This window comes from Silene latifolia, chromosome 5, assembly GCF_048544455.1.
Source record: "Silene latifolia isolate original U9 population chromosome 5, ASM4854445v1, whole genome shotgun sequence".
In the NCBI taxonomy this organism is placed as follows: Eukaryota; Viridiplantae; Streptophyta; class Magnoliopsida; order Caryophyllales; family Caryophyllaceae; genus Silene; species Silene latifolia.
Genome location: NC_133530.1, coordinates 4641183 through 4659137, shown reverse-complemented (window position 1 = coordinate 4659137; position 17955 = coordinate 4641183). Strand labels below are relative to the sequence as shown.

Genomic DNA, 17955 nt, shown 5'->3' with positions numbered 1-17955 from the left:
CACCAAAGATCCGGCTGATCGTCGTCGGCAGCCTTGGACTTCTGTTTATAGAACGAACCTCAAGGATGGACAAACTCAGCGCTTGACTCCACCAAGCAAGTCACTTATCTTACCCTTTAATTTTCTTATATTACTTCTTGATTATTATCTTACATTTTCATATAAGAATTTGTCTTATTGATTATCGTATCATGGAATTCGTGTTATTGGTTATTGATTATTATTTTCTGACATTCTTGATTATTACATGGGCAAAATCAACCTGACCCGAAAAGACTGGCCCGAGACCCGATATTAACCCGAACTGTTGCACCCGAATGACACCCGAATCCCAAATTGACCAGGCCCGACCCGAAAATGACCGACAAAACATAACTTACTGAAAAATTCTTGGGTACACCGGGTGTACCACGTCATCGTACACCTGAGCTAATCAGATTATTAGAATTACCAACACTTTCTATAAATAATAAAGCAAAATCTAAATGGAATATGGTTAAAGGTTTATCATTGGTTAGGGTGAACGATAATCTTGTACACCCGATGTACCCAAAAATCTTTCTAACTTTAACTTTAATTGAGCCCAGAAGACTTGAAATGCCTTTTTTATCTTAATCATTAACCCGAAAATGACCTGACCTGAAATAAGCCGACCCGCTTGCCCCGAAACAAACCCGTAATAGACCCCTAACCTGAAATGACCCGACCCGAACTAGCCCAATTCGAACCCGACCCGATTGGCCCGTTTGCCAGGTCTAGGTGTGTGCACAACACTCCAAGAGCGCACCCATTATCGAAAACAAAAATTAAGATTGATGAAACCTCATTGTGATTTTGCAGTAGACAATTTTTCTTGCCGATGTCCATGTGTTTGAATTTGGTTCTAAGGGCCTATTGCGGAAGACTCTAGTTAATGTTGTTCGTATTTGTACAGCTGAAGCGGATTTAAGCCCCTCGGTGTCACCAGATAGAAAAAGGGTAGCAATGGCATCATTCCAGAACAGGGGAGGTTGGAATGGAGAGATCGAAAGCATGAAGACCGATATATATATCATGAATATCAAGGAGCCTTTCAATCGGAAATTATTCATCACGGATGCTGGATGGCCAACATGGGGTAGTGACAATGTCATCTTTTTTCATCGGAAAGTTGGCAAATTTTGGGCTGTATTTCGAGCTCAAATGATCGGATGTTTCACAATGGTTCGTAGAGTTACTCCAGATGGTATTGATGCCGTAACTCCAGTAGCTATCAACTCCAACACTGTGTCCGTAGTAACTATCCGTCCAAAATTGGAGTCGTCCTCTGATGAAACTGCAAAAGAGCCTCAATATCGACATATTGAAATATTCGATTTTTCTGGAACACGGCCGCCCATTGAAATAACCAGAGGTATCAGACCAGATGCCGACCATTTTAACCCGTTTGTTATAGCGGACATGGGTGGAGAAACCCGCATTGGATATCATCGTTGCAGAAGCAACAAACTCGATCAGGTTCGTATCTCTTGTAACTACTCGTATCATTCATTCTTCTAACTATAAATCTTGAATTTGCCGTTGTATGCAGAGCCATGAGAATAATATTGAGAAAACCTTTAGCAAGCTTCAATGTCCAAAATCAGATATTGGATTATTCCGAGTGTCGGGAGCTTTTCCGACGTTTAGTGCTGATGGCTCCAAGCTTGCCTTTGTAGACAATGAGTTCAAGAAAGTGTGGGTAGCTGATAATACCGGATTGAATATTCGTTTTGAGGTACAACCACCACCATACCTACAAATTTATTTCGTTACAACTCTGTATTTGATCCGTCTTAGTAAATTGTTTACATGTATATGGAGTAATTTTTTAACATGCACCGAGAAAGATATATACAAAGTTATGAATTTCGTCATAACTATTTGCGTGTTTTGTAGCAACAACACGCAAATAGTGTTTTCTCAACGGTATGGAATCAGAATCCAAAGAAGGATATACTTTATGTATGCGTGGGACCTTCGTTCGACACCAGGGCGACCGTTGACATATGTGCCATCCTTAAGGTTTCCGATGGCACGCTACTGCGTAAGGAATTAACCGAAAAGTTCAACAATGCATTTCCATCCACAAATCCAGAAGGTAAATATTTATGACATTATTGGTTCTTTTACTCAACATTATTCTTTTTTACCTTTAGGAGTATCTCAACCAAAAACTTCTGTTGTTCGATACTTACACGTGGATTAGGGGTGGGTAACATCCGGTCAGACCGGAAAAATGGACCGGTCTGGACCGAAATCTAACGGAACGGGGCCGAAATTATTTATATTTTATTTTTTCCTTAAAATATTAATTAAAAATACAATGCCTACTTAATCCGGTCCAACCGGTCCGGATTTATGGACCGGAATTTGAAAAGGTTATGTAAAATTAATTCCGGTCCAAACGGTCCGGTCAGATCCGGTCCCAGCCCGGAATTTTTATAATCCGGTCCGAGATTTTTGACGATTCCGGTTTTGGACAGGGGCCCAGCCCTAAAGTCGTGGATAAACCGATTAATATGAGGTTCTTTACCGAAAGCGTTAATGGGCCAACCAAAATTCACACATGAACTACTCCATATGTCTCACAGGGACAAAATTAGTATACAGATCAACACGAGGCCACGGTGGAGATAAACCTTACAAGAACCTATACATAATGGAGGACGCGGAAGTAGGTGAGTTTGGAGACGGAAAAATAACAAGGCTAACCGAAGGCAATTGGATCGACACACATTGCCATTGGTCTCCTAGTGGAGACTGGATAGTATTCTCGTCAACTCGAGACAAGCCTAAAGATGCTCCTGAGAAAGACAATGATCTAGACCCGGGTTACTACGGAGCATTTATTGTCAAGGCAAATGATAAAAATGTATGGGTAAGAGTTTTAACTAGTGGAAATGATATTTCGGGTCATATAAACCACCCCTTTTTCAGCCCGGATGGAAAGAGCATTGTCGTCGTTGCAGATCTTGCTGGTGTTTCCGTTGATCCCATTTCTTTGCCGCACTTTTTACATTCAGTGAGACCTTACGGGGACATATTTGTAATCGATATTGATCCAACGGACATTAGAAAGAACGAGAATATTCAAGCGTTCAAGCGGATGACACACAGTAGGTACGAGAACTCGACTGGTACGTGGACCGTGTTCTCAACCCGAGATCCAAATGCTGCGTGGAATCAACATATCAAAAACGCCAATGCCGCTACTTCTTGTCCATATCAAAATCAAAATACCAATCGACAAGTTTCAAACTACCTTGCCGTACCAACACGATGTCGTAGTTGATTTCTTAGAACATCCACATTGAAGAGAATTGACCATCGTCTTAACACTCTCTTATCTAAGAGGATGTCCTCTTCCATGGGGAACCATTATTACTCTTTCAAGCCTACCATACCAAGAAGTTGTATTCTTGTAAGTTTTTCATTTTAACTAACTATAATTTTGTACCAATGTATCAATTTATGCAGTTAGGTTATTTTCTTTTTCAATATGTAACTCGATGTCATCATTAATCATCCAATAATTCACAAATATCAAAAGAGTATTCACAAGAGTAAACATAAACTAAGAGATAGATGTCTAATTATTCCCTTTGAAAAAAGGGTTCGCCGTCTTAATTTAAACTAAGATAGACATGTTGGTATTGGCGACACTAGCTGGTATTGGCGAAAAAGAGTGTATTGGCGAAAAGTATGCAAGGGGAAAGACATGTTGGTAGGAGCATACCAGCTTAATTTTTCGAGTAATCACTTAACGCCTAAAACTGAGTTTAATTGACGGAAAATAAAGTTTAGGGATATATTTAGTGATAATGACAACAATTAGGGGTATTATGTATGTTTTAATAAGTGTAAGGGTAACCATGTAGAAAGTCGAAAACTTGAGGGATACCATATAGAATATCCCTTTATAGTTTTATACTCCCTCTGCACATAAGTGTTCACCCCATTTCTCTAATATATGTAACGAGTATTTTATTGAAATGGAGTAAACATAGGTGTGCGGAGGGAGTACTTTGCAATGGAAATACGTATGTTAATTTAGTAACTCTAAACAATAATCTTGAAAAATTCTTATATCCTCCAGGAGGGAAATTGTCCTCTAACCAATCAGAACCCTTCATGACTATATTTATTTTATATTTAGCTTTATATTTATTACTTTTAAATAGCTATGAAAGCTTCTTATTGGTTGGGGAGGACACAATAATTATCTTCCTGGAGGACCTAAGATGATTTCTCACTTTGAAACGATTTCAATACCTGAGAGGATCTCAGATTGTAAGACCATTCATTTGTAAAAAAAAAAAACAAAGTTGAAATTTATCAACGTAAAATTAATATAAAAGTAACTATATTACAAATAAAATTCAGATCATAAAATGAATGTTATCATCATTTAAAAGTAATAATAATAAAAAGTAGTAATAGGAGCTTTAAATTACAAAGATACCATATTAAAACATATAAAGTAGACCCGTAAATTTCACGGGTTTAAACCTAATATAATTGAAAGCAGTATAAGGTAATATGTACACAAAATATATAGACCGCCAACTATTATGGCGAATTTAACATATCAAAATTACCCACCTTTTATAAGTGGGTATAGACTAGGGATGGCAATGGGTAGGGTGCAGGTGGGGTCCGCCTGACCCGAACCCGACCCGAGATTTTTCCTTTGGACCCGTACCCGACCCAGACCCGCAAGGGTCTAAAATTTGAGGACCCATACCCGGACCCTATGGGTAAGGGTAGGGTCTGGGTCTACCCGTGGGTACGAGTTTCAGCCATTTTAGTAACAAGATTAACAGCTATGGGGTCTATAATATAAAAAAAAAATCATACTACTTTAACATTATGAGTTTATTAATCTGCCGTTAATGGTGGTTGTCGGTCGCCGGCTATTAGAGAGGTGGTTGTCAGTCGCGTATCAGTGTTGTGGTGGTGGTTTTCTTGTGTGAGTGGTGGAGTGGTGGTATTGTCAGAAGAGTTTGGTTGGGTTTTATCACTTTATGGGATGAGGGAAGAGTAAGAGATTTTAGTTGGGTTTCTACAGTCTGCCAGTACGAATTCAGAAAAGTTGTAATTTTGATTTTTTTTCTTTAATAAAGGGTCTAAGGGTCGGGTATGGGTCTCATAACTTAGACCGGACCGGACCAAATATTTTCTTAAGACCCATACCCATTGGGTCTGAAAAAATGAGACTCATACCCGACCCGTTAGGGTCCGACCCTCAGGGTCTGGGTCGGGTCCCCGACCCACTGCCATCCCTAGTATAGACCCCGCGTTTAGTGTAACATACAAAGGATACATATTTTTTACTTTATATGAAAAATGAAATAGCACCAACACTGTCTATAGTCAATTAGGATTCTCTCAATTTTCTAAAAGAAATGGAGAGGCCATTTTCTATAAATGGTCTAGATTTCATCTTGCAACGATTTAAGGGACCTAATTTTAGTATAAAAAATAAAGGTAAAAGCAAATAAAATTAAAATAACAATATTAAATTATATTGTGAGAGGAAAATAGACTTCCCAAAAGAAATGGAGAGGATCTTTGCTCGTCTATAGCTCCCTTAGATTGGATGAGATTACTTGAAATTTCTTTAACACGGCCGGGTTTACTTTACTTTAGATGAGTCAATGTTCTCCGTTGAAGATGCACCAGCACTTCCCTAAAAGTGACATATTCGAATTAAGACAATTAGAGAAGAAAAGCAATGTATTTTATCATCATCAACACAACTCTATATGTTTAGATGAATTGTTTTAAATTTTCACATGACAATGAAGAAAAGAAATAAATAACTGTTTTTCACTTTCATAAAGCCAACTAATCATAAAATCAACTAATCAAGTTATCTAGAAATTAAAATGAATGTTTTTGTAACATTTTCTTACCTCTTCGAGTAACCGCATTCTATCCGGCTTCTCTCTTTTTTGTAGCAAAATGGGAACTAACTTGACAATCACCTTAAGCAAAACGGTCCGATTTGCTGCAACTCCAATAATTGAAAACATGACAAAGATAACTATGGCTGCCCATAAAGCACTGTGATTTATTGCGGTGTAGATGCCTGCCATAAATGCTACTAAGGTTCCATATAGAGAATGCATTAACAAGAGCACACTTCGATCAACCAATAGCCGAGCCATGTTGGGTTCAAACCATAGACCAAACCAAGCGTAACAAGACCAACATGGACGTACACATAGCATATACATCCGCCAGTAAAAATACTAAGAAACCTGCTCTCTTTGCAAGAATTGCTTCTCCAGAGTTACTGTCTAGTCCACCAGGAAGAGTGAATCCTGCTGCGAATGTTATTGTTGCCAAAAGTGCAGCAACAACAGAAAGGGTGTTTCGTATTTGTTCCAAATTGCTTCCCGCCTGAATATATGATGTTTTAAGATATGGATTCACTTTGATTAGCTTGCACATTTTCTCCTGCAATGGGAACTTTTAACATTGTATCTGGAATTGCAACAGTGAACTGATTGAACCTTAAATTCCAGACAAAGATTACTTTGTGTACTATATCACACGTAAGACCGTCTTATTTGAAATGTTATAGAAACTTTTAACGTCAAACTTCAATAATTGGATGATGAAAACCAAGAGTTAGTCGCAGCAGAATGCTGTCCTTGGAATACAAAGAATATACATGGGAACACACCATTGCATTCTGCTTTGTATAAAACTTCAAAACATGAAGAACTTGCACTAGAGATCTTGTCAATTGATTCAACGTCGTGTAAGATTCGCAACAACAAGGGCGAAAGTCCTTTCTTTCTTGCTGTCAGATCAGGTTGTGCACGAGCTGTCGATGAGATTCTAAGAATTGAGGAGCCTCGTTTATGTTAGGAATATTGCCATATAATCTCGTTTTCCATATTTCCTCGTATAATATTTCTTGTATATTAGTTTCCTTCTTATGTTATTTCCATATCTTGTGTAATTACCTTAGTTTACAAGTTTAGATTTAGGGTAAATATTCTAGATACGTTTCTTGTGCTTCGATGTAATTGTAGTATATAAGGATACGTTGTATTGCTTGAATATTTATCAATAACAATTAACCTTTCATAAACCTTACATGGTATCAATCGCCCCACGATCCTAAACAACTCAAAAACGCCCTCGCAAACCCTAGCCATGTCGAGCAATACTATCAAAAACACCCATGAACCTAGTGTCCCACTCTACCTCGTTAACCTATCTATGGTCGATAAGCTCACTCCATTGACGTTTATGCAATGGCAAGACCAAGTTGCATCGTTCCTCACTGGGTACGATCTTCTCAAATACCTCGACGGTTCCCACCCCTGCCCACCCGAAACCATCACCTCTTCCTCTGACACAGAGAAAACCGCCACCGCTACCAACCCTGCGTTTTACACTTGGAAACGCCAGGATCAACTTATCAAAGGTGCCTTACTTGGCACTTTAACCCCGGAAACCCATGCCCTTGTCATGAGAGCTCCCACCTCACACGATGTCTGGACCATCCTCACCAACACCTATGCCAAATCAACTCGTGGTCACATCTTACAAGTGAAAGACCGTCTTAAATCAATCTCAAAAGAATCCACCCAATCCATCACCGACTATATGCACTCCATAAAGTCTTGCACTGACAAACTAGCCATCCTAGGAAAGCCTATGGACAATGACGATATCATAGCTGAGATCATTCGAGGCTTAGACTATGAAACCTATAAACCAATTATTGATGCAATCAACGCTCGAGATGACCCTATTTCGTTCGATGCCCTACACGAAAAGCTCATAAATTTTGACCTCACTCGCAAAAATCTCACCAAACCCTCTCATTTCCCTGCCTCGGCTCACCCTGCTCAAGCTCTTCGAGCCACCACCCGTAGCTACACACCCCACCAAAACCGCGCCTCCACCTCCACTGCCCCACCTCCTGTTGCCGACAACTACACCCCTGCCCTATTCAAGGGCAAGTGTCAATACTGCCGAGCAATTGGACATGTCATCTCGAGTTGCTACAAATTTAAACGCGATTATCCCGATGTTGTGTTTCCTCCCTCGAATGCCTTCCCACAAGCTCGCAAAAATCGCCCTCCACCACAAGCCCACACAGAAACCACCCAAGCCTCCCATTCGGACCCCTCACGTCCTTGGCTTGTCGACAGTGGAGCCACCCATCACATCACCAATGATCTTGCCAACCTTGCTTTACACAACCCCTATGATGGTAGTGATGAACTTGTGATAGGTGACGGCTATGCTTTACCCATCTCCCATATAGGTTCGTTCACAGCTTCCGCTTCTACTTCCTCTAAATTATTTTTTAACCATGTCTTGTTTGTTCCATAAATTTCACGAAACATATTGTCTGTCTCTCAATTTTGTCATGATAACAATGCTTATTTTGAATTCTCACAAAACTCTTTTTCTATAAAGGACCTTCAAACTCATCGGATTCTCATAAGCGGGACGTCTAATGGTGGAGTCTATGAATGGCATCCTCCCACACCGATCGCTTACACTAGCCGGCTCTCTAAAGACTATGGTTGGCATCATCGTCTTGGACATCCTTCGGCAAAAATATTACGACAGTTAATTAATAAATTTTCTATTTCAATTCCAAGCAATTTAGTTGATTTTTGTAACTCTTGCAATATACACAAGAGCCACAAACTTGAATTTTCTAATTCCACCTTATTATCTAAAGCTCCATTAGATTTAATTTTCACCGACTTATGGTCTTCTCCTATTGTGTCGTATGACAATTTCAAATATTATATTATTTTTGTTGATCACTTTACCAAATATGTCTGGCTATATCCGCTTAAGTTGAAATCCGATGCTACAGCTGTCTTTGTTCGATTTAAGAAACTTGTTGAAATTTTTTTTAAAAGACCCATCTTACAATTATTCTCCGATAATGGAGGTGAGTACATTAAAATGGCCCATACTCTAAGTGATGATGGTATCGGTCATTTAACTACTCCGCCTCACACCCCCGAATTAAATGGGTACGCTGAACGACGTCACCGTCACATAGTTGAAACCGGCTTGTCCCTCCTTACCCACTCACGGCTCCCACCCACGTTCTGGACACATGCCTTTTCTACAGCTGTTTATCTCATCAACCGCTTACCTACTGCTACCTTACAAAACACTTCTCCATATGATCGTCTGTTTGGCCAACAACCCAATTATGCTAAGCTTCAAGTTTTGGATGTCTTTGCTACCCCGGCTTCGCCCTATACTTCACATAAATTGGAACCTCGTCCCAAACCATGCGTTTTTGTTGGATATTCTCCGACTCAAAGTGCATTTTATTGTCTCGATCCCACTACCCACAAGATTTTTATATCCAGACATGTTAAATTTGTTGAAAATTGTTTCCCATATCCTACTCTTGTCCTAAGCACCTCCACATCCGCTGCTCACATACCCGTCACCTCCTGGTTCCACGAGTCTCTTGAACCCGCGTCTGCTGCCACCCACAACCACGCCCCAGACCCCACACCTCCTACACCACCCACTTCGCCTAGACAGTCCACCCCGCAACCCTCGACCCCTGTTTCTCATTCCCCTACCTCACCCACCACCCCTGCAAACACAAACCCCCCTGCCTCACCTACTACTACTTCCCCTACCCCTCCTCCACCACCACCACCACCACCACCCCCACCACCACCACCTCCCCGCGCTGTTACTCGCCTCACCAACAACATTCGCAAACCCAATCCCAAGTATGCCAAACTAGCAACCCTTCTCCCACCCTCCCGCCTACCAAACACCACAAAACAAGCTCTAATTGATCCCCTATGGCGCGCTGCAATGACCGCTGAACATAATGCTCTTCAAAACAATAATACTTGGACACTGGTTCCTCACAACCCATCCTACAATGTTATTGGGTGTAAGTGGATTTATCGTATCAAATACAAACCCGATAATACTATAGATAAGTACAAAGCTCGCTTGGTTGCTAAAGGTTTCCTACAACGTGCCGGCGTTGATTACTCCGAGACTTTCAGTCCCGTTGTCAAACCGGCTACGATGCGTGCTCTCCTATCTCTAGCTCTCACGAAAGGTTGGTGTTTACGCCAACTAGACATTAATAATGCTTTTTTGCAAGGTAATCTTTCAGACGAAGTTTACATGTCACAACCACCGGGCTTCACTAGTCCCGAACACCCCACACATGTCTCTAAATTAAACAAAGCAATTTACGGACTTAAACAAGCTCCACGAGCACTGGTACACGACAATCAAGCAACACCTATTCGGTCTTGGCTTCACGGCCTCACTCGGCCGACCCGTCTCTATTCTTATACACGACACCGTCCACACACCCCTTTTTACTTGTCTATGTCGATAACATAATTGTCACCGGCTCAGACCCACGTCATGTCTCCTCATTTATCACCTCACTGGCATCTCGTTTTGCCCTCAAAGATTTGGGTAATTTGTCTTATTTTTTAGGTGTAGAAGTCACCCCCAACCCCCATGGTCTTCTTTTGACACAATCAAAATACATCCATGATTTATTGCACAACCACAATATGCTTGAGTCGAAACCAGCTAACACACCTTTAGCTGTCCACCCTCCCTTGCACAACGATGGGAGTCCTGCTCTCTCGAATGTTACTGCTTACCGTGCTATTCTGGGCAGTCTACAATATCTCTCATTTACTCGTCCCGACATTGCGTTCTCTGTCAATCGACTTGCTCAGTTTATGCAACGTCCAACCGAGCTCCATTGGAGTGCTCTCAAACGTCTTCTTCGTTATTTGAATGGTACATCTCATGTTGGTCTTCAATTATATCGTTCCTCGCCTCCTCGACTACACGCTTATTGCGATGCTGATTTGGCTGGGGATCGTGACTCATACATCTCAACAACTGGTTACATTACATACTTGGGACGTAATGCTATATCTTGGGCCTCGAAAAAGCAACGAGCTATAGCTTGTTCTTCCACTGAGGCCGAGTTTAGCCGTTGCTACCACCTACCGAGTTAACTTGGCTTCGCTCGCTACTCACTGAACTTCAAGTTCCATTTTCTGCTCCACCGGTTATCTACTGTGACAACCTAAGTGCTACTCACTATTCTGCTAATCCCGTTTTTCATTCTCGGATGAAACATTTGGCCCTTGCATTTCATTTTGTTCGTGAACAAGTAAATCAAGGACAACTTCGCGTTCAGCATATTTCTGGTACTGATCAGCTTGCTGATGCTCTAACTAAGCCGCTTCCGTCACCACGTTTTGTTTCATTGCTGTCCAAGATCGGTCTCTCCCTTGGGTCGTCCGTCTTGCGGGGGCATGTTAGGAATATTGCCATATAATCTCGTTTTCCATATTTCCTCGTATAATATTTCTTGTATATTAGTTTCCTTCTTATGTTATTTCCATATCTTGTGTAATTACCTTAGTTTACAAGTTTAGATTTAGGGTAAATATTCTAGATACGTTTCTTGTGCTTCGATGTAATTGTAGTATATAAGGATACGTTGTATTGCTTGAATATTTATCAATAACAATTAACCTTTCATAAACCTTACAGTTTCCACATGCTCCGTCGCAATGATGGAACTACTGTAATTCATAGTTTATCTTCTTGTCCAGGTATGTTCTGATAATGCAATTGCATGGTGACAGGCTCGAAGTCTATTAGGCATGGACTCAGGTCAAGAATGCTCCACAAGATAATAGGGAAGTTTATTGTGAATAGGAGGGAGTATAATTTAGTTTTATGTAATTTGATTTTATGTTTTGCATTACTTTGGTATAACTTATAGTGAGTTGTACCACTGAAATGTAACTCTTTCCATCTGACCAATGTTTTCAGGATCGGGATTCTACTTTGGATCGATGGGCGAGGGTAGGATCGAATCGGTAGAATCGGATCGTAGAATCGCAAGATTCTACAAATTCATTAAATATACTTTTTTATTTGGTAAAACGTATAATTGAAAATCAAAACACTTATTTATTAATATTTATTCATAAAATATTGGTAATTAATGATTTTAGTATCATTCTATGAACAACTTACACGAAATTTGGGTTTTACGGTGTCACTATATAAAAATATATATTAATTTTTTTTATTATGAAATTGGATCGTAGGAGCGTAAAATCGTATGATCGTATTATGATCCCATCTCTAGAAATTTTCAAATTAATAGGATCGTAAGATTCTACAACTATGATAGAATCGTAGAATCCAGGATCGGTCAAGCATTTTTGGATCGTAAAATCGTAAAATCGTTGGATCGAATCGCGATTCTGACAACAATGCATCTGACTGAAAAAAAAAAAAAAAAACAAAGGCTGGTATTGTACGTCTACCACTCCTAATGATATGATACTGGTGTAGATCTCGCGTATGCGCGGTATATATAGAAGTTTTACATTTTATTGTATTACTTATAAACTTTTAAATTGGCACCGTAAGTTTTCGTATTTTATATCATTGTATGAGAAAAAAATTGATCTCAAAACAAATTAATAGAAGATGTCATGAGATATTTATGTTGATGAAAATGTTTTTTAGCTCTTAAAATTAATGAATTTCATTTTATAATTTTTATTAAATTATTATAATGATTTCCTTTTTTTTGTTCAATAATAGTAGTTTATAATTTAGTTTCATACATAAGTATGTGTCAAGTCAAACAGTGGCAGTCTGGCGGATCTTGAACATTTTTTCTAGGTGAGTCAATTTAAATGTGAAAAAATTACAAATTGCCATTTTCGAAAATAAAAATGTTACCTTTGCGATTTTATCTAGCATTTGCTCACTCCATTTCAATTTATACGTTGTTCAAAATTATGATTGCATATCTAGAAAAAAAAGTAAGGAATTATATTAATAAAATGGATCCAAAGAAGAGAAATAATATGAACAAAAAGACTTTTATGACTTAAGAAAAAAGCTCTAATTCGCGAAGTCTGATAGTATTTCTCGGTCATATTTATTTTCCGCCTTAAATTAAAGACGAAAAACCATACTCAATACATAAATTGAATGATTCCCACTGCCGTTTGCCAGGGTTTGTAGACGAGTTCATCAAGCCGAGATCGATTTGGAGTACGATATCAACGTCTCAAAATCGATTTACTCTGCAATACTTGATGCATTCCTTTACATTAAAGGGACATCAACACTTCCCCGAAAGTAGTACAAATACGATTAAGAAAACTAAAAAAAATCATTGTTTCACCTTTATAAATTTAAGCTTTCTAGAAATTCAAACAGAGTAAATGTATTTTAATAACATAATTCTTACCTCTTCGAGCAACCGGATTTGATCTTGATTTTCTTCTCTATTTGCGAGGGAATTAACTTGGCAATTACACTATGTAAAATGGTCCGATTTTTGGCAATTCCAATGACTGAACACATGACGAAGACAAGTATGGCTGCCCATAAGGAACGGTGTGCTATTACAATGTAGACGCCGGTCATAAACGCTAACAAGGTAGCATATAAAGACTGCATTAGTATGTACACACTACGATCAACCAATAATCTAGCCATGTCGGGTTCAGAAACCATAGACCAAACCAAGCAAAACAGGACCAACATGGAAGTACACATTGCATATACATCCGCCAGTAAAAATACTAAGAAACCTGCTCTTTTTGCAAGAATTGCTTCTCCAGAGTTATCACAAGTCCACCAGGAAGAGTGAATCCTGCTGCGAATGTTATTGTTGCTAAAAGTGCAAAGAACAACAAGAGCGTGTTTCGTATTTGATCTAAATTAGTTCTCGGTTGAATATATGATGTTTTGAGATATGGATTCACTTTTATTTGCTTGCACATTTTCTCCTGCAATTCGTTTCAAGAGCGTTAAAACCCGCCTACAACATGTTTAATGGGGCCTTTTTTTTTTACTCGAGAAATCACAGAAATTAAGTTGTTTAAACATACCCAGTCGTCATTTTCCTTGCAAAGCCTGGCGAGTAAGTCCATACTAGTCCTGCCATAATGGTGCGGAATGATGCGCTCGACCTCATCATCAAGTAGTAGTACCTTTGCAAGAAGCATATCCTTTCTCTCCAGGGCACGGTGCAAAGGAGTAGCACCTTCATGATCAGTTGTGTTCTTAAGCTCTGCTATCGATGGAATTTTGAGGAAGTTAACGTAATATTTATACGTGGGTAGTTTGATGTGGTGAAGAGGGGTGTCATTTTCTTTGCGACAAGCTGTTGTAGGTCCCCATGGTGGTCGATGAAGGCAAGAACAAAGATAGGTCTCTTCTCGTTTACAAGCTTCAATCCAATCAAATTCTTCTTTTTGTATAAGAGAAGGGTTGTTCAAAAACTTACTAGCCAAAGTGCGTTTGCTTGTTTGGCATAGGCTAAGGTCGTCTTTCCCGAATCATCTCGCAAATTGATGATCCACGGTATTTTTCTAGCAACCTTCGACCGATTTCCTCTGCATTCATCATGAGTTTATTATCTTAATCCGAAGAATTTACTCAATCCACGAAAACAATCACCCAATTCTAAACGAAACATCAATAGTTCAATACCGATGAACCATTTTTATACACAACCTAATGTATTTATCTGCACTAAAAATTTTCGCTCTTTTAGGTTATTAGTTTTCATTTTAAAGTTATATAATTGTACCTGGACATGAGGATAAACCATGAAGCACAGTAGCTCCATCATTGCGCCGAAGCATTTGGAAACGAGGCTCCTCAATTTTCATGATTGCATCCACGACTTGAGCACAACCTGAAGTGGCGGAGAAAGAAGGGACTTTCACCACGGTTGTTGCGAATCTTACACAAAGTTGGATCAACTGAAAGGATCTCTAGTGCAAGTTGTTCATGTTTTGACGTTTTAATCAAGGCGATATGTAATGGCGTGTTTCCATGACGGTTCTGTAATCTCCAAGGAGGGCATTCTACAGAAACTAACTCTTGGATTTCATCCTCACCTGTACTCACTTGTTGCTGTTGATAACCACGTATAATGAGTTGTGCTAGTTCTGAATCCTTCTTCCTCGCAGCTATGTGCAATGGTGTGTTCTGCATCATATTTTCTTTAACGAAAACCAAACGTTTAAAGATTTTGGCTCTTGCTTCACCAACATGGCCGCCTTCTAAAACTAGCTTACATAGCCTTGCTTCCCCATCCTCTGCCCATTTATGAAGTATAGTGGATCCATCGTCATACATCTTGTCCAACCAATCGTGACATTTCTCGAACAAAGAACCTCAATACAACATCTATCTTTCACATTCTTCATTTAGTTAGTGAAAGAATATTGTCAAGATATTGTATGATATAGTATAATTTCCATATCTTGTAATTGTGGTACATAATATTGCGTAGGATAATTCTTAGAGGTAGTTTTCCTAATATTGAAGATTCGAGATCATACGAACTATGTATATATGTAATCCCTAGCCTAACGTTGAATAATAAGCAATTACATTGCCTACTTCCTCCTCTGTTCTTCTAATTTTACATGGTATCGTGAGCCCATGTCTAAAGACCTGGGTTTTATGGGCCAAAGTTTGCAGACGGACGAGCAAAGTTGCTCAGTTGAATTTGTCCGATCTGAGTTGATACTGGGCCAAGTTTACAACAAAGTTGCTCAGTTGAATTTGTCCAGACTGGTGTGAAAAGTGTGTCTCATGTGAGTGAGGGAGTGTGAAGAAACCCAAAGTCCCACATTGATAAAAGAGGAGAAGAATTACCACTTTATAAGGCAAGGGGCTACTCCCTCTACTACCAATTGGTTTTAGAGTGGAACCCTCTTGGCTGCGTTGTGGACTCTTTCTCCTCCGTTTGCGGTGGATCCAGAACCGTTGTTGGAATTTAACAGTTAGACAGGCATAGACATATTCAAAATTTGGCAACTTATCCTTACCTGATTGGCAGTTTGGCAGCATAATCCAGAATTCATTCAAAATTAAAAGTTGACATTATTTCAAGACTAAATTTTTCAAAAAAAGTTAGATCAGATTGGATTCGGATATAAGTGGATCAATAATATAAGGGAGACATCAAGATGGTCTCAGCAACAAGACTGCACCCAGTCTTGAGTGCATAGTATAGCGGAGTGTTACCGTGACTATCAACAATGGTGCAGCTCTCAAACTCAGTATCCATAGTCAGTATCTCCATCGCACATTTCTTATTCTTACATGCCAAAGCCAAGTGCAACGGCGTCCTCTTGTCTGCAGTCAACGCCAACCACGGCTTGACGAGACCATCTTCATCCTCGTACGACAATGAAAATGATGCATACATTTGTTTCATAAGCACGACTATGTCGTTGCTCTTGCGCTTACAAGCAGCAGCAGCAGCGTGGAGCGGGAACCAGCTCCCCAGCTCCGCTTGGAAAAGAAGCCGTTTTTGTATGTCTTTGGGTAGTAAAGTCATAGCTTCCCTGATAAACTCTACTTTGTCGTTCCATGTGGCTAAGTGGAAGATGTTCCCACAAATCGTGTCTTCGTCTTGGCCTTTCGGAGTTTGAGTGAGGAAGTACTCCAAAGGTTGTTTGGAAAATGCTTCTTTCAGGAATTCCACATCTCCGCTTATTGCTGCTTCCTTCAACGCCGGATCCATTTTGCAGTAACTGTTTGTTTTTTCAATTCTTTTGCTTAACTCTCCAAATAAAGCTACACGTACCATTCATTTATGAATACTGTCAAGGTGAAAGCTTCACCTATGGCCTTAGACTACGTTTATCCACATATTCAATATAAGTCTTATGAACAAGAAAATAATATTATTTTATCCTAAAGACTCAACTTAGACTCTTTTATTTCTTCCACTTTATCCTTCATACTCATTAAAAATCTCAACAACAATAAATAGGACCCACTTTTACACACACAATACTATTTACAGGTCTTAAGGTTTTTCTACAGTAGAGTTGCCTTTATCTCTACTTTTAGTTGAGAATTTGCTTTTTACTGTCGCTGGTACGGTGGTACCCATCTTGGTACCCCATTAAAGACAAATTCTCATTATAGAGAGGGACTATCCGTCTATACCTATGTAAACGGATATCATTTCTCACAAAATACCCATTTGCCATAAAGTGGGAAGCACATGGGGTGCCCCACCTTGTCCCCTCTACCCATTTTATTAGAGGTCTTTACCCGTCTGTTCGCCCCACCCGTCTATACCAAGACCTATTGTAAACTTAGTCTTACTTAAGAAGAAAAACAACACTCTTTTTCCTTTTTTATGTTACCATAAACTGTCAAGGACAAAATTGTAATTCACACGCTACTAATTTAAGTTTGTTTCTAACCCAAAAAAAATAAATCAATCTTTTTAAAAAAAAAAATCTAACAAAAATATTTGTAGTCGTTATCCAAGTCTTTTTTTTGCCAAAAATTGGTTCACGGTAAGTTTCTCGGCCACTCAAATGACTTTGGTGTTTAGTCGTTGTTTGTCCTACGTGAACCTATTTTTTACTTCTAATTTGTTTCAGTCCCGTAGTAAGTATAAATCGTCTAAAAGTCACTACTTTTTGTTTCTTAATCGTAATAATAAAAACATTAGTTTGCGATTCGTTTATGTAGATCGTGTATGGATTAGATCAGTTCGAATGTATGACAAATTAAGCCAAATTTTACACAAATTCTAATAACACTGTAAAATGCACAGTGAAGTAAGTAGTTGGGGGGTGAGTAATGTATAAGACAAAGACCTCAACTATCATATTTTTGTCCATCAAGGACCTAAACTATATGAATTTTCCGTTAAGGACCTCAACACTTAACTCTTGTTAACTTCCCGTTAAGTAATCATGACTTGGCAGAAAAATAAGATATTCACTAAAAAATAACAGTCTGGTTTTATTTGCTTGGATTTCAGAATCCTAATATCAATCAAATGTTTTTCTATTTACTACTCCCTCCATTTTTTTTATTTGTCGTTCTAGTAAA

General features: G+C 39.1%; 1 protein-coding gene and 1 pseudogene across 1 annotated transcript; one reads left to right on the top strand and one right to left on the bottom strand.

The window, feature by feature from the left end:
• The first annotated feature begins 810 nt into the window (after positions 1-810).
• On the top strand, positions 811-3519 carry LOC141655819 (uncharacterized). The gene is made up of 4 exons (XM_074462857.1): positions 811-1497; positions 1571-1756; positions 1918-2119; positions 2613-3519. Exons 1-4 carry the CDS (start codon positions 985-987, stop codon positions 3311-3313), a joined length of 1602 nt encoding a protein of 533 aa, XP_074318958.1. The 5' UTR covers positions 811-984; the 3' UTR covers positions 3314-3519.
• A 9743-nt stretch (positions 3520-13262) lies between these two features.
• LOC141654702 (uncharacterized) lies at positions 13263-14481 on the bottom strand (annotated as a pseudogene).
• Positions 14482-17955: the final 3474 nt, after the last annotated feature.

Bases quoted from the DNA above. Each gene is read 5' to 3' on its own strand.
- LOC141655819 (XM_074462857.1), top strand. From the start codon at position 985: ATGGCATCATTCCAGAACAGGGGAGGTTGGAATGGAGAGATCGAAAGC. The intron at 1,498-1,570 runs GTTCGTATCTCT...CGTTGTATGCAG, and splicing joins GAAGCAACAAACTCGATCAG to AGCCATGAGAATAATATTGA. The intron at 1,757-1,917 runs GTACAACCACCA...CGTGTTTTGTAG, and splicing joins GATTGAATATTCGTTTTGAG to CAACAACACGCAAATAGTGT.